The following is a 23,164-nucleotide window of genomic DNA, read 5'->3' on the forward strand; positions in this document are numbered from 1 at the left end:
GGGTTAGAATGAAAAATAATCTAGAAATCAAAAAGAAAAGTCTTACCTTCACAAACGGGGAATCAACAAGAAGATGTGAAGAAACAGTAGAAGAGGATTTTAATAATCCTTCATACATCTCCTTAGAGGCCCAACTTGCAATTGCATCATTCATACGGTATTGCGTTATCAACAAGGTCGCCAGAATTCCTTCATGCAAATTTGCAGCTCTCTCCATTAGTGATACGCCAAGGCCGCCTTCTAGGGCTTTCCTTGATAAAACCACAGGGGCAAGCTGGCACTGATCACCAGCAAGTATGCAGCGCTTTCCTGCAACATAGGTATCCAGCATGATGGTTCAATTGCCTGACCAGCTTCATCTATAACAACAAGGTCAAAGGAATCCAGTCTGCGGATCAAAGGATCAGCTGCTCCACTGTTTGTAGCAAGCACTACTTGAGCACCTGTGAGTACTTCTTTCACAGTCTCTTTCTCCTTCTTTTTGAAGGCCTTACCTAGCTGCTTCAGAAGCTGACGTATGCCAGCAGCCAAAGAATCATCCTTAAGGCAGTGTCTCAGATCTTTCCTTAGATCTGCTTTCTTCCTTTCAAATTCTGTTTGGAAACTTTCAAGCCTCGCATTTACTATTTCTCCTAATGATTTTGAGGCTACAGATTCAGATATACGTGCCGGATTGCCCATTCGTACAACGTCAAGCCCAATATCCGAAAGTTTTTCAACCATGTTATCAACAGCTGCATTTGTTGGTGCTGTCATCAGCACTCTTTCACCTTGTTGAACCGCCTGGACAATAAGCTCTTTAAGCAAACATGTTTTCCCTGTCCCAGGAGGCCCTTGGATTATCAATAGAGGTCGCCTCTTATTTAAACCCAAGGCGATTGCTTTTCTCTGGGAATCATCAAACGTCCCATAACTTGACAATCCTTCCAGCTCTGCTTCAGCCCAATTCACCAACTGGTTAAACTCTAGGCAGGCAACATCTTCCGTGTCTCCAAATAGAGTAGCCACTACAGCAATTGCAGGATTTTTCTTATGTAGGCCATTCTTCTGGAGTAGCATAAGTGCTTCACAGTTGCGCTGCAATATATCATTACAGAATCATTCAGTCCTATTACAACGGGGTTAATAAGTTTCAAAAGCAGAGAAATAGGAGCATGGGGAAGAATAAAGTGATGATTATGAATCCTCAGAAGAAGGAAGAGATTTTCTTTAGTGGAAACAAGCAGCTGAAACATTCCTTAGGTGATTAAGATAGATTCACAAGTCTTCTCTTCAGTAGGGATTTGGGGTGTTGGAAATTGCTAGACCTTGTACAGTCAAAACATTAAAAAAAGAACTCTAGGGATCAGTCTACAAAGGCTTTCAGGATTCATCTATATCCCTGCGACAGAGCCATTTACTCTACCCAGTGATGAATTTAGAGTACAATGGCACCTACATTGGAAAAGGGAGGCAAAACCCCAGTTTCAAGCTATATGAGGACAATTAACTTTTGACATCTATACGGTGGAGATGGAAATGCAGATAGTTGTAGAAGGCTAAATCTTCTTGAGTACCTCATAAGTCAGCACATCTGCTAATCCTTGTATGCGATCAATTCGTAAAGTCTTCCCGAAAAGCTTGGAGAAAGTAGGATCACCATGGCGAGACTCTAAAGCAACACTGATGCTGCTACCATCCTCGCCAAGGTTGTGTATGAAGCCTTGCATGCACGAAGTTGTGCTTGCACCCCGACTGTCGCACACCCTTACGCATATCATGTCACCAGGAGATAATGTCGTCGGTGGCAACCGGTGATTCCCTTCTACTCTAAACAATACCAGATGCATCCCACCCAATCCTGTTTAGTTCAGCACATACCATGAGCAGGAGCCCAGCAGCATAAAGTACCAGTAAGACATGAAGCAAATGAAGTGGCAATGCAATAGTACAGACAGCTGAGGGATTAAATTGAATTAATCATAGAAAAGGAACGCACCGGTAGATGTGCTAACTGCATACAAATTGCAGATGGTGTCACAGAGTTCTTGCTGAGCCTGGCCATGGCTGACAAGGAACTCAATTGGTTTCGATGCATCAGAGTTAGTATCAGGCATGGGCACTGCATCCAACTCCTCCTGTGTGAACTCGAGTTCGGCATCCCGTTCAATACAGAGGAGCTCAGACATGTTCGTGGTGAAGTCGTCTATCCTCCTCTGTATAGACTTGACCTTCTCCAGGTCCAACCCCAGAACACCTTGCACGGGCTTGGGCTGGGATGCCTTGCGGGCAATCGCCTTGTGCTGAGCTGAAAGAGTTAGGATCGCAAGGTCTTAATGGTGGAGTACCAACAATCCCAACAGAAAGGGGGCAATGCTAAAAGAAGAATGGAGAGAGGCAGATATGGAGAGTTAAGAGAGCAACCGGAAGAAGCGAGCTCCTTGAGCAACTTCCAGGACTCGGTGCCACGCCAATTAGGGACCACGGACTGACGCTCCAGGCCCTGGAGAACATCGCGGAGCTCACGCTGGAAGTGATCGAAGAGAGTGGGGTAGTGAGTACAAGCCTTTAGGCAGATGGCTTCAAGTCCAAGGGGCATGGGAATGGCATTGAGGTAAGGCTGGGCCTGAATGACGAAAGTGAGGCCAGGTCCCATCCGCTGTCTCACCTCCGAGAACTCGCCCTGCACCTCGGCAGCAGCGAAATCGGAGGCCATGGCACGCATGGCCTGGCATATCCACCTCACCACGCTCTTGCCCAGGTCTCTCCACCCCAGAGGGTCCCCATTCTGGTGCAGCGCCCCCACACTCAACGTCTCCCCCGCCGCCGCCGCCTCCTTCTTCTTCTTTGGATTGTCTGCCTCCCCAGCAGTGGGAGGGGGGTCGAGGGCGGGCTTCTTCTTGGGAGAGCGACTCCTCCGGCTCCTGGTCCTCCTCTGGGTGATGCCAGTACCGCTGGCGTCGTTCATCCGGTAGTGGATGATGCTGAGGCGCCCTTTGTGCATCTGCAGGCATATGGACGGAGGGTGAAGCTGAACATTATTAGGGGCAGGTCGTACGGTGAGGGACTGCTTCAGGGCCAACGTTGCCGATACAGACACACTGCCGCAGGAGAAGCAAGGCGGCGCTGTTTCCATATTCCCCGCTATATCAGTTGAATCATTCCTCCCTTCCCACCCCCACACGCACCTGCTGCAACTCCCGCCGCACTCGAGAATCGCACCTAAATACTCAGCGAGAACCCAACGATATTTAGTTATTTTAGAGGCGCGACGGGTAATTCATTTTATATTTGAGGCGCTGAATAAAGCTGCGTCGCGGAGCACATTGTCTTTCGATCGTCTTGAAAGAAGCACGACGCTGGGCATGACATCTCGTTCGTTTGACCGCTTGTGGGAGGAACTAGAGAGGATCCCAACCACGTTCCCTGATTGGCCGCTCCCGATTGTGTGGTGCTGCGGTTGCGCCCGGATCCTTGGTTGACGTGGATGCTCGCTGCCCCTGTCCTTTTTCACATTCCTTTTTCGGCCCCATTTCCCACTCTTGCATTTCTAGTCAATTCCCGATTTGCGCCCATCTCCCGGTGACATCCCCCGCCCTGCCCTATTCATCACTTTCGAAATTATTATTGTTATTCATTACATTTCATGTCCGGGGCATTTCGACCGCAACTTCCATTGTAGGTTCTCACAAAGAGTCAAGAACGTAATGGCAAATACTTAAGTGGATCTATATTGAATTTCTCTTCTTGCAGAACACATTGAAGTGCGAGAGATCTGGAAAGTATAATTAATATACATGCTTTGATTTTTCATTAGGTGTTCCAATCGAGAAGATGGTTATCTCTTATCATCGAGTTGTTGAACACGATTAACGCCCTGAAGTAGAAGTTCCCAAGCCTGGTGCCATTGGTGACCGCTGCAGACGTCAGGTTGGCCATGTCCTTGCCGTTGAAGGGTTGTAGGAGGAGGAAGCATGATTGTGGAGAGGTGGCAGTAGAGGACAAACCTCTCACATGGGTGTTCCTTGTTGAGGGTTATTTTGGTGGTGTTCGAAGTTCGGGACGTGACACCTGGAGGATATTTATAGGTGATCATTAGCAATATTATGAGGTAAATAAATCTTTAAAGAAAGTGATATCACATTTTAAAGTTTGACTTGATTGTTTTATTGATTCAAAACCATATTTCCTAATAAGCTATACCTTCCATATGACTAACTTGCACAGAGACACGCTTGTGTTCAGACAAGCGATAAAACGTTCAGTAGACAAAAGGCTGGACTCTTCCTGCAGCAAAGCAGAGGGACCTCACATAGCACTGAACACTGATTATTGATCACCGCTCATCCCGTCAAGTAAAAGACGAAATTTAGTTGCCACTTTTTGTATGGACCTTAATGTGCGGCATGCATTGTACTTGCAACTTATCCAGCTTCAAAAATCATCTCAACTTGGCATGGAGCCATACAAGCAGAAAAATCATAAGCCCGCATGCATGTAGGATAACATTTCTACATACTTGACAAATGGCTTTAATAATATGATAACATTTAGATACCTACTCCTAAAATCGGGGAAAAAAAACTTGCAGTAATACTGTGCTCACCAATTGCTCGGACCTGCTATCCAATGCAGAAGTTACTTCATCTAACATCAGTATGGAGGGATCGTGATATAACTGTCCTTGCATAACTCATCTGCATTTTGAATTAGGAAAGCTAATTTAATTGGATAGCTGGGACTTTTTACTGATTGTAATTTGAATTTGCCGCAACGGAATAAGCTATATTCCTGTCGCCAGTCAGTTAATTCAACACTAGAGACGACTTGTTGATGCGAACATCACCTTTGCTTCTGACCACCACACGGAATTGATCTCCTGGACCCGATATGCGTTATAACCCTCAGGAAGCTTTTTGATGAACTCATCGACATTTGCAAGTTGTCCTGCAAGCTTGAATCTATCCATGTCCCTCTATCCAATATTTTTTGGTGAAAGTTCCTGAGAAAAGAGTCTAAAGGAGATGCGACAAAGTTTACCACATACTACGCATACATCACCATTCAGACATGGCAAGAACTTGTTTATATGTATGGGTGGTTCAACCCATATGTGATAATTAAAACCAATTTCATCAACCTATTGGTACTCATCTTGTTAACTGCTGTTATAAGTGCTTTGAAAATCGAAACTTTCTTGTAAAGTATGTTTTGAAACAATTATGTTAATTCCTCATTTAGCCGATACGTTGACAGACTTGTTGATCCTGAACGTGAGATGATCATGTCAAGGTAGAAATGATGCAGCGGTTGCTTTTGGGAAAAGTAAACTTTTCCGAACTGCAAAGACAAGGTGATCACGAAAGCACATAACCAGAAAAGCTGACTTATGTAAGGGCATATCACACTCACCAAGAATTCATCTCTTCGACAGTTGATACTAAATGCAACAGTTCACATATATAAGAAATAATGTGTAGTTCCTACGTCCAAATCCACTGCCTCCCTAAATATAATCCTCTCGCAGCAGAGATACAAAGAAAAGAATATAAAAAAGCAAATGAAAAGTCCCGCGTTAGGAAAGCAAAAAAGAAAAACAGGGAATACTAAAGCAAAAGTGAGTGAGTTTGCTGATATTGCAATTTTCAAGCTTTAAGCACTCATTTCTCTCTCAACTTCCTGGTTATCGCGAAGATTGCTCCTGCCACCGCAACCACTGCTGCAGAAATTAAGATGGCCGATTTGAGCGATTGCATGGCGTCCTTCTCTCTTTCCTTTTGCTGTTGAGCTGCTTCGGCTTGTTCCTTGAGTGACAAAATAAGATCAGTCAAAAAGATGGGCCAGATTATATAGCAATAGTCTATTTTTTTCCCAACAGATAGTGATGATGGCGTATCTGTCTTGTTGAATTCGGAGGTTAACAAACGAATATTTTACGATCAAAAGATAGATTCACAATGATCTTTTTGCGGCACAGCACGAGGTTAGAATTCAACGAATTTGTCTTTTCTCCATGCCAGAAATTCCTATAACTCTTGAGCGGTATAAATGGAATTAATTACCTTAACCTCCAAGGAAGCAGCCACAGCAGACGATACAGGATCAACTTCAACTTTTGTGTTCTGGCCGGGGTTCAGTTCATTCTCGACATCTGCAATCGGGAATGTCTGATTGGAGGCTTCTGATATTCCGTTCGCAGCTTTGGGGCTAGCCATTTCTAATATACTTTGCCTTCTTCAGGTGTTGTGAGTTTCTTCTTCTTTCTTCTTGTTTTTTCCCCTTGTCTGCAAATGGTAGGGCGAGCAATAAGAAAAAGTATTTGGTTGTTGGGTCAAATTGATACGTGTTCTTTGTCCCCTGAGTTGGTGGCTATGGCATGGATATCTAAAACAACTTGCCTATTCTCGGTACAAAACTGCCCGTGAAAACTGGTAGGAACCTGGAAGAGCCACTCACGCTTCTTTACGGCTTGTGTGCTTGACCCTGATTTTATTGCATTCCCAGCAGCACGAACTAACAAATAATAAGGTCTTGTCTCTCTCACACGTTTCCAATGTCTTCGGTCAGCAAAAATCATGTTGTTGTCCAGGAATTAGAGATTGTCAATACTATAAAGCTAAAAATAAAAATAAATGATAGCTCCCTTCAGAGAGTCAGGTCGCGCAAGGTAATCTTCTGGCAGAGGTTCCAGAAATTTTGCACGTGTTTTGATCACAAAAAGCATTGGGCGTCACAACTTTTCAGGGCTAATGTGGACCTAGAACTGTCATCAACGAGGAGGCAAGGCGGAGTGTTAGTTTGCCGTATAAACAATTAATCAGCAAATCATTACAAAAGGAAAAATCTGATCTCAGCATATTTAATTACTGTGGTCCGATTACAAGACACATCACAATTCACTTTAGCATTTTACCAGAATTATGTCATCATTATCACTGCGATGATGAACAATCCGACGTAGAATGGATTAGAAAGCACGCTGCTTTCACAGTATAACCTTGGACATAACATGTTGCGAAAAGGCAAGCGTTCGAACAATAATATAAACAAAAGAATAAAATAAATCGAACACTAGATTTATGTGATTCAATCGTAAATACCTATGTCCACGGTATTAAGAACAGAGCACAGCGAGCACAACCTAATCTAAGAACACAGCAACAGCAAGCACAAAGTGCTGTGACTTCAACAAAGGAAGAAGGCACAAAGTGCTGTGACTTCGACAAAGGGAGAAGAATAAAGGTGTCCACGTGTTTAACTATGACGAGAGGTGCCCACGTGTTCAACTATGATGAGAAGTTCTCGAGAAGTTTCCTTGCTAAACAAAACCGTTATTCTGTTCTAGCTCACTCAACAGATTAAAAACAATTTCTCTCTTTTCAGTTTTCCTAGTTAGTTCCCTCCTTTCTTTAGTCGGTTTTGCTTCTTCATCATCAAGGTCTTATATACAATGAGAGAGAATTGAATCCAAAAGCTTTTGGTTCATTCTTCATCTTTCTTCTATTCTATTCATCTTCTCATGGTATCAGAGCAATCGATCATCCTTATTGGATAGTCTGGTTGAGTTGTTCGAAGGTACTGTAGTTGCAGAAGATCGAAGGTGTCCTAGCTACAGAAGATTGAAGAGCAGTCGATCATCCTTATTGGATAGTTTGGTCGAGCTGTTCGAAGGTACTATAGCAGAAGATCGAAGCAGATTCTGGATTTTGTAGATCACAGCAGATCAGAGTAGCTGTTAATCATCCTTGTTTGTTGATTCGAAGATCTCAAAGTGTTTTACATTTGGGCAGCTCTTCTCTGTTAAAGGTCTGATCATCGTTGGTGATTTGTACAGAACTTCATCTTGTAAGTTCAATAGGTAATCTTGACTACAATCGCAGAATCACCATTATCATCAATAGCAAAGCCTTGATGTTCATAAAATTCTAAATGCAAGTGCACGTGTCGAATAAGTAATATAATGATGAGAAAAAAGTATCGTCCCACGGAAATCGATGATTAATAAACTAATTAAATACTAAAATAGACTAATTCTAAAATTTATCTAACAGATCAAAATATAATTAAGAATAAATTAAAAATCGAAATTTGTAAACTAAATGCAGTAAATCGATAAGATTAATATGTTAGAGCATCTGATTTAACCGTAACCACTAGATATAAATTTCATATTGTTGTGAATATAAGAACGGTATCAAACATGTGATAGCGGAATTTCCTAACCTATTTACTATCCTATCTCTAGGTATAGCAAACCTACTTAGCTTATTAATCCACTATATCTCTATGTGAATTAAAATAAACATGAGTGCATTAAAAATTATGAATATTCCCGGCTTACAATGAGTCTTTTGGATCACCTTATCATTGAAAGCTACACAAATAACGCGGTATATCTCTATCCACGTTTAATTTATGATAATACATTATAATGAGCAATTGTATATTATCACTTCTCAGTCTCAAACATGCACATCAGATCATTCAAGTGGTGGCCAGTCACTCAAAAGTATTAAATACAATAATATATAACTCATATGAATGAAATCAATTGTAAAACATAAAAATCATGAAATTCACATCATCATGGTTATGCTACATCGTAGCCCTAACAAAAGAAAATTAGAACATAATAGATGAATAAATAAAATTATAACTCAAACCTAGCATCTTGAATCAAATAACAAGAATTCTATCACCATTTTTGTCTTCTTTTCAAAATACTTGAAAAACTTTCAGAAGAATGAAAAACGATATAACCCTAAAACCTAGCTTCTCTCTCATGTTCTCATATTTATAGGATATATCCAAAATATCTATCTCCCAACACTTGCAAATAACATTAGGAAACAAAATTAAGAATTTCCTGATTTGATATCCATCTTCCACTGCTTTTTTATTTGAATTCCTGATAGTTGCCATTCTTTTCCTTATCCTCTCCATATCTCATTATTTTGCATAAACAAGGAAAATTTAAATAATCAAAAGGAAATCCAAATATTTTCTCATAGATAATGCATTAATTGCTGCCTAAAATAGGCAAAATACCTCTATTTTTATAGAGTTATCAAATCCTCAAACTTAACATTTTGCTAGTTCTTAAGCAAAAGTAAGACATAACACATACTCAACCTAACAACCTTCTCCATGACATCTTTTCATGATTGCTCAAATTCACAATTCAAAGAAAAACACAAATTTCATCCAAACATTGAAATCGATTTATAAGTTAAGACCGATTCTAACTATATGATCCAAGTGTGTGTGTGAGAGTCCCCATCTTTTTCAAATTATATGCAATCTAGATAAATTCACATTAACATGTAACCTCTAAAAAATTCTCAATAATTATGACCAAATCTCATACGTTTGCTTTTCATTCCTCTCTCCACTAATGTAAGCTAATTATCCAACTAAAAATCAATAAGACTATTCTTGGGTTGTAATGTAAGGCTGGGCTAAATGTGAGATAACAGTAATTTTAAGCTCAAATAACCCATCAGTACGTTAATTTCTAGAATCTAATTAGAGCCAATGTCACTATCCAATTTCACTCTTTCAAGATAATTTTTCTGTCACCATATATCACCATCATTTTTTTTTCTTCTCCGTTTTTTTTTTTTTGAATTGCTTTATGGTGGAGTTTCTCCCAAAGTCCCTCCTAATATAACATGAAAATTTCCAACCATTGAGTATCCAAAATGCTCACTCAATTGAAAGTTGGATAGGAACCATAAAAGCAATTTTTTTTTTCATACTCCATCCTTCCTCCCAAATTTCTATCAAACTCAAATTATTTTTTATTCCAAAAGAAAATCAACGTGTTCATAAGGTATGTGATAATGATATAATTTGATAATGGCTAGGCTAAATATATATGGGTGCCAATGAAACATTGGGTAGTAATTAAGGCTCAACGGGGTGACTAGGGATAAATAAACAAGGTTAGCTTGAAAGGCTCAATCGATTCAAAAATTGCCTAAATCATTTTCTTAGTTAGATTTAGCTTAGGATTTCGCCTCAAGAGAAAATCAAACAAATTCTAAGATTTGGGTGAAATTTAAGAAAATCACATACTTCACATGAATGTTCTCTAAATTTACACACAATTCAAAAATTAAGGACTTTTAGTGCTCAGTAAGTGGATCAACATAATCAGAATTAAGATTAACTCACACATCAATTGCAAGTTTAAATAAAATTTAAATTTTCCTAACAATCGCAAAAATTCACAACTAAGAAAGCAATCGTGATAGAAAATAGATTTAGCCCAAAATTTTTATCTCCCCCCCAAACTTGAATGAAGCAGTGTCCTCAATGCGAAAAATAGAATAGGAAGAAGAAAACTCCCCCGGTTGTAGAATAAGTTCATAGATGACCGTGATGATTAAACTCTTGAAATGTGCTCCCTAAAAAATTAACCTGAATAAAATAGAGAAAAATTAATCTTTTTTTTTTTTGTAAAACATAAACTTAAAAATAAATAAAAAAACATAATTAAAATGCTTGGGTTGTCTCCCAAGAAGAGCTTGCTTTATAGTTTTCAGCCAAACTATCTCAGATGTTGCTAGTCTGGAGGATGGAGTTCAATGGTGGTCTTCTGCTTGTTGTAACCACCTTCAAAGTAGGGCTTGAAACACCTCTGAGGTTGGATAGTGGGTTTATATTGTTCATTCATCAAAATTTTGTGCATGCAAATTGAAGGACTAATTCCCTTGATATCAGCTATTTTCCATCCAATTGCACCCTTATGCTCTTTTGATACTCTGAGCAGTTTCTCCTCCATCAAATCTGTCAAAGAAGAAGATATAATTACCGGTAAAGAAGAAACTCCATCTAAATAAGCATATTTCAAATGAGAAGGTAAGGGTTTGAGTTCAAGAATTGGAGGCTCTTCAATTGATGGTTTAGGCTTTGTAATGTGTTGTCCCAACTCCTCAAATTTAATTGTCTTTTGCCTTAAATATGGTGGAATTGTCTCCTCATTTTGAATATCTTTGTCCATTGGTTGAATCAGGCATGCTTCAAGTAGATCTTCAAAAATATTTTCTTGAAAAACCTTATTCACCAACTTGTCAACTGTCTCAACTCTAAAACAAGAATTATCATCAGATGGATATTTCATTACTTTAAAAACATTAAATGAAACAAGATCATCTTAAACTCTAAGAATCAACTTCCCTTATTGTACATCAATAAGAGCTCTTCCTGTTGCTAGAAAAGGTCGACCTAAGATAAGTGGTCCCTCAAAATCTTCCTCCATATCAAGAACTATGAAATTTGTAGGAAAGATAAATTTGTCAACTTTTACCAAAACATCTTCCATAATACCTCTCGGATATTTAATTGATCGATCAGCTAGTTGAAGTGACACTGTGGTTGCTTTTACCTCGCCCAATCCTAATTTCTTGAAAATTGAATAATGCATCAGATTAATACTTGCACCTAAATCAGATAATGTATTTTCAAAGTAAGAATCCCCAATAATGCAAGGAATAGTAAAACTCCCTGGATCTTTTAATTTCGGAGGTAATTTGTTTTGTAGGATAGCCGAACACTCCTCAATTAACTTCACAGGTTTCATAATTCTCCAGTTTCTTTTTGTTTGCCAAAATCTCCTTAATTTTTTTTTTTGCATAATTAGGTATTTTCCCTAAAGCATCTGCAAAAAAGGAATGTTAAAGTGCAATTTTTTAAATATATCAAGAAATTTAGATAATTGCTTATCTATTTTGTGTTGCTAGAGTCGCTGAGAGAATGGAATTGGCGGCATATATGGCTTGGGATTATCTGGAAAATTTTTACTCTTGCTTGTCTCCTTTGAGTGTTTATTGATCACATCTTCCTTGTCTTTGATAATCTCTTCTTCTCCCACTTGTTTACCACTTCTCAGGGTAATAGCCTTTATGTTTTCAATTGGACTTTTTTCTGTGTTGCTCGACAAAGAACCCTGTTGTCTTCCCGACATCATGCTTGCTAACCGACCCACTTGCATCTCCAGATTTCTGATTGAAGTCTCTTGGTTTTGAAATCTCACATCCGTTCTTTTGATGAAGTCATGAGTTGTGTTAGCAAGTTTGGTGACTATGTCTTCCAAATTTTGCTTTGTCTCTTCTGATTGTTTGAATCTCGATGGTTTTGTCACATTCTGATTATTCCATGAAAAATTTGGATGATTGCGCCATCCCTGATTATACGTGTTGGAGTATGGATTATTCTGTGACCTGTTAAAATTCCCAATAAAGTTATAATTTTCACGAGATTGTTTAAAAGTATTACTTACCTGACACTCTGTGCTAACATGTCCTCTACCACAAAAATCACACGACAAATTCTGAATTTTCATGACTGAAATACTCATATTATCAAGCTTTTTGTTGAGTGTTTCAAATTGTGCAGCAATTGCAGCAAAAGCATCCACTTCATGAACTCTGCTAACTTTTTGCATTGGTAGTCTCTTAGTAGGCCACTGATAACTATTGGATGCCATCTCCTCTAATAGATTATAAGCTTCTTCTAATGTTTTACTATTTAAAGTCCCCCCTGCAACAAGAAATTTCTGAGCCATATCATTCCATGTAGTAATTGATCCTGCAGGAAGAGAAGAAAGCCAACTCTTAGCTTTGTCTCTAAGAAAGAATGGAAATAATCTCAATCTAATAGCATCATTTGTAACTCCATTATATTTAATGGTGTCACAGATTTCAAGAAAAGCATCGATGTGAGCATTTGGATCATCGCTTGGTAGCCCATTGAGTTGCACTGATTGTTGAAGCATCTGAATAAGTGACGGCTTGATTTCAAAGTTATTTGCTTGAATTACAGGTTTTCTGATACTTGATGTGGTGCCTTGAACTGTTGGCGCAACATAATCTCTTAAGAGTCTACGTAGATTTTCATTATCACCATCTGCCATTTTCTTAACGTGATTTCTCTGTTCTCTTAGTCGCCTTTTGAATATACGCTCGATTTATGGATCAAGCTCAATAAGTTTCCCTTGTTGGCTACGTGTCATAAACCGATGTATACCTTGAAAAATAAAACAAAACGAAAGCTAGATTAAACTTAGAATTATTTGGTATCGATATTAATTAGTATTAAACAAACGATCCCCGGCAACGGTGCCAAAAACTTGTTCATAAAATTCTAAATGCAAGTGCACGTTTCGAATAAGTAATATAATGATGAGAAAAAAGTATCATCCCACGGAGATCGATGATTAATAAACTAATTAAATACTAAAATAGACTAATTCTAAAATTTATCTAACAGATCAAAATATAATTAAGAATAAATTAAAAATCGAAATTTGTAAAATAAATGCAGTAAATCGATCAAATAAATATGTTAGAGCATCCGATTTCACCATAACCACTAGATATGAATTTCATATTGTTGTGAATATAAGAACGATATCAAACATATGATAGTTGAATTTCCTAACCTATTTATCCTATCTCTAGGTATAGCAAACCTACTCAGTTTACTAATCCACTATATTTCTATGTGAATCAAAATAAACATGAGTGCATTAAAAATTATGAATATTTCTAGCTTACAATGAGTCTTTTGGATCACCTTATCACCGAAAGCTACACAAATAACGCGGTATATCTCTATTCACGTTTAATTCATGGTTATACATTATAATGAACAATTGCATATTATCACTTCTCAGTCTCAAATATGCACATTAGATCATTCAAGTGATGGTCAGTTACTCAAATGCATTAAACACAATAATTTATAACTCACATGAATGAAATCAATTGTAAAACATAAAAATCATGAAATTCACATCATCATGGTTAGGCTACATCGTAGCCTTAACAAAAGAAAATTAGAACATAATAGATGAATAAATAAAATTATAAATCAAACCCAGCATATTGAATCAAAGAACAAGAATTCTGTCACCACTTTTGTCTTCTATTCAAAATACTTGAAAAACTCTTAGAAGAATGAAAAACGATCTATCCCCAAAACCTAGCTTCTCTCTCATGTTCTCCTATTTATAGGATATATCCAAAATATCTATCTCCCAACGCTTGCAGATAACATTAGGGAACATAATTAATAATTTCTTAATTTGATATCCATCTTCCACTGCTTTTTTATTTGAATTCCTGATAGTTGCCATTCTTTTCCTTATCCTCTCCATATCTCATTATTCTGCATAAACAAGGAAAATTCAAATAATCAGAAGGAAATCCAAATATTTTCTCATAGATAATGCATTAATTGCTACCTAAAATAAGTAAAATAACTTTATTTTTATAGAGTTATCACATGAGAACACGAAAATGGCAGCAAGAACACAGAAGTATCCCTTTCCAATACATGTTAACATCTCTAATTTTGTTACGATCAAGCTTACTGAAGACAATTTTCTGTTGTGGCAAGCACAGTTCCACAGATTTCTTTGAAGCCAAGAACTTTTTGGCTTCATTAGTGGTGATATTCCATCACCTCCTTGAACATTACAAGTTGAAACTGAAGGTTGTGAAACTGAAGCTATATCAAGATTACATAGATTGGACAAAAACTAATCAGCTTGTGTCATCATGGATTAATGGAGCTGTATCTGAAAATATTTTGAGCTTGATTATTGGTTTAGAGATTTCCTATGAGGTATGGCAAACACTCCTCAATCGTTTTATACAGAAATCAGTTGCGAGAGAATTTGAACTGAGAGGAAAATTACAAGCTTGTTAGAAATAAGATAGAAGTCTTTCTATTTATCTTAGAGAATATAAGTCCATCTGTGATCAGCTAAATGCAATTGGAAAGCCTATAGAATAGATAACAAAAATGTCTGGTGTTCTTGAAGGACTAGGTTCTAAATATGAAAACTTTCGAACCACTATGTACTGCTTGAAACCTCAACCGGATTATAATGAAGTGATAGCACAGCTAGAAAGATTTGAAACAAGGCTAAAGACCTATCCAATGAATCAATATAATCCCAATCTAGCCTATTTTGGACAAAGAAATTCTGAAACAAGACAGAAAGGGATCTCTGAAAGAGAATATAGTTCTCAGAATTTTGGTTTTGGAGGTCAAAGAGGCAGTAACAGAGGGGGATGTAACTATGGTCAAGGACATGCGATCAACAACAGGGGTCACGGTTATGGCTATTCAGGAAGAAATCAGAACTATAGGCAGGATAAAGTAGATCAACAATTCAGGCAGAGAAATGACTTTCCTAGTTCTGGACAAGGGTTTCGACCATATGCAAGTTACTCACAATGGTATCAAGACACCAAATCTTACCCATCTTCGACTCTAATGTCTAATAAACGTATGCACGATGAGAAAACAACAGAACCTGCTCGGTTGGAGTGTCAGATTTGTAAACGTCCAAGACATGATGCACTTCATTGCTGGTATCGATTTGATAACTCATATAAGGCTGAAGAAATTCCAACAGCATTGGCAACAATGCATCTTGAGGATCCAAGAGGGAATGAATGGTATCCAGACACTGGTGCAATAGCTCACATCAGTGCAGATTCGAGTACTCTTAATAATTTTTCTAAATATTGTGGAACTGATACGGCCATGATAGGAAATGGTGCCTATCTACCTATAGCTTATGTTGGTAATACTATGCTACATATTGAAGCCAACTCATTACCATTAAATGATGTTATGATTGTTCCTCAAATCACGAAAAATCTTTGGATATACCAAGAAGGATGTACGGTCTAATGAGGTCTCAGTTTTAAAATTAAAAGATGACTATCCTTGTTCATTTGTTTTTGATCAAACTAGGGTTTATATAAAGGACCATCACACCAATACAACAGTGAGGCTCGGAAGGAAGGTTAGAGGACTCTACCGAGTGGACTCACAAGATACAAAAACATTCTTCACTCAAAGACACACAGCTGTAGCAGAAGATGTGTGGCACCATAGATTAGCTCATACCAACCTACGAACAATAAAGCATCTACAAAATCAGAAATTGATTCATTGTAATGCAAAAAATCAAACTACATGTAGAAGCTGTCAAATAGCAAAGAGTACTGCATTACCTTTTCCTTTATCAGTTTCCACATCTACTATTTCTCTAGAAAAGATACACTGTGATATTTGGGGCCCCTCACAAGTTAGTTCTTTTCAAAACTTTAAGTACTATGTCATCTTTGTAGACAATTTCTCTCGCTATAGTTGGATCTATCCAATGAAGAAGAAGTCAGAATTTCATGATATCTTTGTCATATTTCAGAAGAAAGTTGAGAAGCAATTCAATCATGAAATTAAAATGTTTCATTCTGATGGTGGAGGGGAGTTCATGAGCAACATATTTCAGAATCATTTATAGCAATGTGGCATAAGACAGTATATTTCTTGCCCACATACACCATAATAGAATGGTATTTTAGAAAGGAAACATTGACATATAGTTGAACTAGGCTTAGCTATGTTATATCACTCTAGAGTTCCATTAAAATTTTAGGTTGATGCCTTCATGATAGCTAACTATATTGTTAATACTCTTCCTACACCAAAGTTACATATGGACACTCCTTATAACAAAATTCATCAACAGCAACTAAGCTATGAACATCTAAGAGTCTTTGGATGTGCATGTTACCCTTGTCTTAGACCCTATGCTCAACATAAATTTGATCCCATATCTCTTGTGTGTTTTTGGGATATAGTGAGCACTATAAAGGCTATCGCTGTTTGGTGCCTACTGATGATCGCATATATATTAGTCGACATGTGCAATTTGATGAAAGTTTCTTTCCCTTCACAAAGAAACTGACAACAGAATATAATCAGTATACTGTTCTGTATAAACGATGGGTAGAAGAACATTTTTTAGATTCTGCAAGTGCAGCACTAGTGGAAAGTTCTTCCAATGGATACACAGCAAGCTTCTAGCATCATCATATCTTGGAAAATGATCACAATACTGTCTCAAATCCTATCATTGCGCCACAAAACTAACCCATACAGATACCGGCACAACTACAGACTGACCTAGTTGCTGCAGACCAAACATCTCTTCCTTCTACAACTGTCGATGAAGACATCCTTGTTCAAGCATAGCAAAATTTGTTACCTGATTCTCAAGACCAAACATCTCTTCCTTCTACAACTGCAGATGAAATCATCATTGTTCAAGCACAACAAAATTCTTTACCTGATTCTCAAGGATTTCTTCTATCCATTCTGTGCAAACTCGACTGAAATCATGTATTCGAAAGCCAAATCCTAAGTATGCATGTTTGGCAGAATACAAAGTGCCTATGGAACCACGATCGGTTAAATCAACTTTAGCTTATGCAGGATGGTACAAAGCCATGCAGGATGAAATGGATGCTTTGTATGAAAATAAAACATGGATACTAGTTCCTAGAACCAGTCAGATGAATGTCATAGGTTGTAAATGGGTGTTTAAGACTAAACTACCATATGATGGAAGTCTTGATAGACTCAAGGCTCGGTTAGTAGCTAAGGGGTTTCATCAAGAAGAGAGGGTTGATTTTACAGAAACATTTAGTCCTGTTATTAAACATGCTACCATTTGCATAACACTTTCTGTGGCAATGATGAAGAATTGGAAAATACATTAGCTTGATGTTAAAAATGCTTTCCTACATGGAACATTACATGAGATTGTAAATATGGAGCAGCCACCTGGTTTTATACATCCTTAAAACCCTCACAGTGTATGTCTTCTCAAGAAGTTTCTATATGGTCTTCGTCAAGCACCATGTGCTTGGTTTGATAAGTTCAGTAATTTTCTTCTTGAAAATGGCTTCTTCTGCAGTACAACCGATCCTTCTCTCTTTATACTTCACACTAGGTCAGATATAGTATTGCTGCTGCTCTATGTGGATGACATAGTATTAACTGGCAGCTCAGATCAGCTACTAGCTAAACTGATCAATCTACTAAGCCTTCACTTTCACATGAAAGATATTGGCCATCTACATTACTTCTTAGGAATTGAAGCTAAACGAAGTTCTAAAGATCTATTTCTCTGTCAAACCAAGTATGCTATTGATCTTCTTACCAAAGCCCACATGACAGAATGTAAACCTGTCTCAACTCCTCTACAACTTTGATCAGTTGTCATGACAAGTGATGATATTCTGCTTGACAATCCTCTTGAATATAGAAGTCTAGTGGGTGGTCTTCAATATCTAACAATCACCCGCCTTGATCTTGCTTATGCAACGAATGTTCTATGTCAGAAAATGCAGAAGCCAATAGTTGGCGATCTTCATCAATTAAAAAGAGTCATTCGGTATGTTAAAGGCACAACTCATCTTGGGTTGTTTATTCACTCTAATAGTTCAATGGCTCTATACGGATTCTCAGATGCTGATTGGGTTGGCTGTGCTACTACCATACATTCTACTACTGGTTTTTGCACCTATCTTGGCTTTAATCTTCTCTCTTGGTCAGTTAAGAAACAACCTATTGTATCTCGCTCTTCAACGGAAGCTGAAAATAAAGCACTTGCGTCAACTATTGCTGATCAATCTTGGATTAGCTTTGTCTTACGAGACATCGGTATATCTCTTCCATCACCAACTCTTTTGTTTTGTGATAATAAGTTTGCCATCTCTCTAATGGCTAATCCGATTCTACATGCTCGTACCAAACATATCGAAGTTGACTTTCATTTTGTTCGTGAAAAAGTCTTTTTAGGCTCATTAAGTGTTTGCTATATCCCTAGTCATCTTCAGCTTGCTGACATTTTTACCAAATCACTATCACGTTTCTCTCATTGTAATCTTAGAACCAAATTGGGTATGGGTTTTTTACTCCTTCCCAATTTGCGGGGGGATATTAAGAATAGAGCACATCGAGCACAACCTAAGAACAGAGCACAGCAAGCTCAACCTAATCTAAGAACACAACAACAGCAAGCACAAAGTGCTGTGACTTCAACAAAGGAAGAAAGCACAAAGTGCTGTGACTTTGACAAAGGAAGAAGAATAAAGGTGCCCACGTGTTTAACTATGACGAGAGGTGCCCACGTGTTCAACTATGACGAGAAGTTCTCGAGAAGTTTCCTTGCTAAACAAAACTGTTATTCTGTTCTAGCTCACTCAACAAATTAAAAGCAATTTCTCTCTTTTCAGTTTTCCTAGTTAGTTCCCTCCTTTCTTTAGTCGGTTTTGCTTCTTCATCATCAAGGTCTTATATAAATAGAAAAACAGAGCAAGCCATTGTAACATATCAAAAGGAATACTTTCATACCTTGAATATACAATGAGAGAGAATTGAATCCAAAAGCTTTTGGTTCATTCTTCATCTTTCTTCTATTCTGTTCATCTTCTCACACGGGGAGAGTAGCATCGAATTTCACTATAGATCAAGTGATACAAGGAGATTACACACTCGAGTCACTCAAACACTCTCTCAGTGTTTCCCAAGCCCCAATTACACCCAATAACACATGCAGTGTTTAGCCTCGAAATTCCTTAATAAAAAATCTCTCAATCTCACGAAGGAATTACACACAAATCTTACCACAAGATTTAATTGACTTCAACACTAAACTTCTTTGGATGTAATTCACAAAACAAAAAAGAAAATGACAAAGAAAATCTCTCCCAAGCACTCGACGATGAGACGGCGCTTTAAGACCAATTCTTCACGATCAACACCGGTGGAACACCAAGCACTCACGCGGTGCTTCAAGATAATCTGTGATACACCAAAGCATCCCATGACCACTAGTCTATATATATATATATATATATATAAGTAAGACCCTTATTCCTTTGCCAACTTTTCATAGGATTTTGTTTCCTATCTTAAACGATTTTATCCAAAACATATCTTTGTATATTTTAAACAAAATCCAAGTCCTAGTCAAAGTTGGACTTTCATATTTTAGCGGCCAAACTCTCCAACACAGATTCAAACTTTGAGAATTTGATCTTCGGATTTCTTTACTCAATTCCGAACGTCCACAACATATCCAATTCGGAATATTCGTAATTTCTCATTGGGCTCAAACTTGAGACATATTTTAACATAACATATACACGGTCTAACTGTGAGTAGATCACAAACTAGAATGCCATTGGAAAGCAAAAGCCTACAAAACATTAAAAAAAAGGAGTTTATGTTATCAACCAGACCGCTTTCATGCGTTATTATAGGTTTTGCAGTATAAAGTTTGAATTGCAACAAAAAAAAGTGTGTACAGTGTCTTCAAGTGTTGGCAAACCTGAGGTCAAACTGCTGTACAGCCATCTTATGGCACTGGAAACACAAAAACAATTCCTTCACCAGTTTCACGTCCATACGGAGAGTAATATCTCAAAAAGATTGGCCTCATGACATCAAGCGTGAAGTTCTTATCGATCTTTGCAAGAAGTGCCCGGCTAGTTTTGTATCAGGAGCCGTGTTGTGCTAGTGAAGGATTCAAGGCATTCAATTTAAAATTGAAAAGGTGGGAATCTATTTGCTGGTAGTATTTTGCTCTCGGGGATAAAGTGTTTATCCTATAGTTGAAGTGATTTTCTGATGCTGCTAATAATTTATTTGCAGACACTGACATTTCTCAATATTACTCGAAAGTATTATTGTTGTTTAATTTGAAGTTGCAACATGAGCTATGCCGCATTCCCTCCCCACTTGCATACTTTGGAAGTATTGCAGCCATGAGCGTGTTCGGTCACATTCTAGGCCTTGGAGATGGACATCTAGGTAATATTCTGGCGGATTTCCATAGTGGAGATTTTGACATCCTGAATTTCGACTTCGTCTTGATAATATGAAATGAGCATTTCGTCGACGTACTTATGGTTCTTTTTTTTGTGAGTTGGCCACTCACGAGTTAACTAATATATTAGATGAAGCCGTTAAGGGATATAAATGCGTCCGACTTGAGAATTCGATCGAAAATCGATCGCTCGACCATAATAATCGGCAAGGATCAATACGACGCCGTTATAATCGATTAGTGATTGGATATAGGTTGCTTTGATGGAAACATGTGATTGAATTGCGGGTAATTCCGCGTGATTGCGAAATTTGCATCGAACGGCTCTAACTTGATTTTTTGTTGAAATTATACTCTATACAAGTAATTGAAACCTTGTGATTTTTACGACAATCGAACGTTGTCTACAAGTCAGAGATGCACAAACGTGGATCGAAAATTATTGACCATGAGTCAAACGTGCTAAAATCCCTAAAAGCTACTTGGTAGGTTAGGTTGTACTAAAATCACGTCCGGTCGATTTTAATCAAGAAATTGAATTCGTTTTCGGGAATCGAACGTTCGAGCGTGTTACGATTTATTTTTAGGACATTGTCTCATCTTTTAGAGGATTTTTGTTGAGCCCGGAATTTTGCGGAAAAATCAATTTTAGTAAAGAGAAAATAAGTAAATTCGTATGGGTTGCTCCTATGGGTTATTTGGCAGCCCAAATTGCTTGTTTTGTGAAGAATTGGGAGCTATATGGTCATTGGAGGGTCCTTAGACTTCTTGGCTGAAGACTTTAGGGGCAAAAGCATTCAAGTGCATAGATATTTCCTTTGGCTTGCCATTGGCCACAAGCTTGACTTATTTTCCCTCCCTTCTTCCCTCTCTCCTCTCTTCTTCCTTGTGCATGCGTGACCCTAGTCGAACCCTTGCTTATGCTTTACTTCTTCTTCTTCTCGAGTTCTTCATCTTCTTCCTCCGTTGTTGTTGCTGCCACCCATTGCACTGAATCCTTTCCCCAGCCACGCCACAGCCCATCAGTCAGCCCCTCACGCCTCCTCCTCCGTGACTGCATTGCCCAGCAGCACCCGTCCGTTTGTGTCCAGCGTCTGTCTAGCCCAACCCTAATGCTAGTTAACAACACCGCCTCCAACTCCAGCAACCGTGACCACCTAGACCAGTCACTGGCGTCTAGCTGAGTGGCCACCACTCTAGCCGCCCCTAGCCGTCCGTCCGCCAGCTGTCGCTGCTAGCTCACCAGCCACTTGCCTCAACCCCAACACCACTTAATCTAGCCACCACAGAATTGAACTTCTAGCTTGGCCGTGGGCTTCACTTGGCCTTTTTAGCCCCGGTTGGTCCCCCATTGGAGATGTGGTTGCCTCGAGTCTTGGTCACCGTTGCGCCGCTGTTGCCGTGAACCTGCCGCCGTTTAATTCTGGTGAGGTAGCGCCCTAATCTCGGATTAGGATGTTAATTACACTTAGTAGGTTAGTTTATTGTTAATTAGGATTAGTGCTAATCCTAGTTAGTGTAACCAGTTAGTTAGGTCAGTTAGTTACCAAGGCTAGTTTGGTTAGGTTGGTTAGTTTAGTTAGTTAGCCTACCCTAGGTTAGTTAGTTAATCGTGGTTAGTTAACCATGGTTAGTTAGTCTGTGGTTAGTTTAATTAAATTAGATTAATTTAATTTAATTGCAATTTATTTAATTAATTTTAATTAGCGTAAATTGTGATAGAATAGCCATTTTTGTAGAATTTTACGTTGATCGTTGTGGATAATTGACTGCTTGGTGGTGATTATTGGTTATTATTGCAAAAATTCGATTTTATAGCATTTAAATAGAAAAATACTGGGTGTCGATTTTTGATGCAAAAAATATTTTATGTACTATATAAAATCGTGGAATTTTAAAATGGGAGCATATCGTGTTTATTGGTTTGATTTAAATATGTGACAACGCACAATTATTTTACCGAGATTTTTAATACGAAGAAAATGAGCCTAGTCCATTATTTGAAATTGGGATATTTGTGTGCAAAGCATAGTGTTCTTGGCCAAGTATGGATGTGCGTGTGGTCGCTATCGGAACCTGTCACCCAACGGGAGTTGGGGAGGCGATGCTTGATTAAGTTTGGATGCCCCATGTCTACGGATGCTGGTTGCAGTGGAGGTTGGGCCGATGCTCCTTTATGGAATGTCGTCTAGATGTATACATTGCCATGCTCGACAGAGCGGGACGATGCCTGGTTATGCCGAATGACCGCCGATTGTTGAGTTGGTTGTGGCCGATGGGTCGTAATAACTAGGACATGCCTGAGTGGTTGAGATAGCTGCGCCTGATTATAGAGCAAAATTGTGTGGCACGGAATGTAACGTGTTATAATGGTTTTACCTTATAATCGGGACCCATGTGAATATTTGATTGATGATATGATGCGTTCCAGTTATTAAATACACTCATTGTAATTACAAGATATATGTGATGAGCTAATAT

The 23,164-nt window shown here is 38.4% G+C and overlaps 2 protein-coding genes across 2 annotated transcripts; both read right to left on the minus strand.

Annotated features, from left to right (window-relative positions):
- Positions 1-99: 99 nt before the first annotated feature.
- Positions 100-3,154, minus strand: LOC120290532 (DNA-binding protein SMUBP-2-like). The gene is made up of 4 exons (XM_039306826.1): positions 2,404-3,154; positions 1,979-2,287; positions 1,557-1,840; positions 100-1,077 (listed from the first exon to the last, which is right to left on the minus strand). The coding sequence occupies exons 1-4, from the start codon at positions 3,113-3,115 to the stop codon at positions 241-243; spliced, it is 2,142 nt and encodes a 713-aa protein (XP_039162760.1). The 5' UTR covers positions 3,116-3,154; the 3' UTR covers positions 100-240.
- A 2,485-nt stretch (positions 3,155-5,639) lies between these two features.
- On the minus strand, positions 5,640-6,194 carry LOC104415844. The gene is made up of 2 exons (XM_010027229.2): positions 6,042-6,194; positions 5,640-5,783 (listed from the first exon to the last, which is right to left on the minus strand). Exons 1-2 carry the CDS (start codon positions 6,192-6,194, stop codon positions 5,640-5,642), a joined length of 297 nt encoding a protein of 98 aa, XP_010025531.2.
- Between the last annotated feature and the right edge of the window lie 16,970 nt (positions 6,195-23,164).

The sequence above is a fragment of the Eucalyptus grandis genome, chromosome 1 (assembly GCF_016545825.1).
Source record: "Eucalyptus grandis isolate ANBG69807.140 chromosome 1, ASM1654582v1, whole genome shotgun sequence".
NCBI classification, from domain to species: Eukaryota; Viridiplantae; Streptophyta; class Magnoliopsida; order Myrtales; family Myrtaceae; genus Eucalyptus; species Eucalyptus grandis.

What these genes read in the sequence shown, in the direction of transcription:
- LOC120290532 (XM_039306826.1), bottom strand. Translation starts at nt 3,115, where the DNA reads ATGGAAACAGCGCCGCCTTGCTTCTCCTGCGGCAGTGTGTCTGTATCG. An exon ending in CAAGGAGCTCGCTTCTTCCG is followed by an intron (nt 2,288 to 2,403) that starts GTTGCTCTCTTA and finishes TAACTCTTTCAG; the next exon opens with CTCAGCACAAGGCGATTGCC. An exon ending in CAGATGTGCTGACTTATGAG is followed by an intron (nt 1,078 to 1,556) that starts GTACTCAAGAAG and finishes GATATATTGCAG; the next exon opens with CGCAACTGTGAAGCACTTAT.
- LOC104415844 (XM_010027229.2), bottom strand. Translation starts at nt 6,194, where the DNA reads ATGGCTAGCCCCAAAGCTGCGAACGGAATATCAGAAGCCTCCAATCAG. An exon ending in CTGCTTCCTTGGAGGTTAAG is followed by an intron (nt 5,784 to 6,041) that starts GTAATTAATTCC and finishes TTGTCACTCAAG; the next exon opens with GAACAAGCCGAAGCAGCTCA.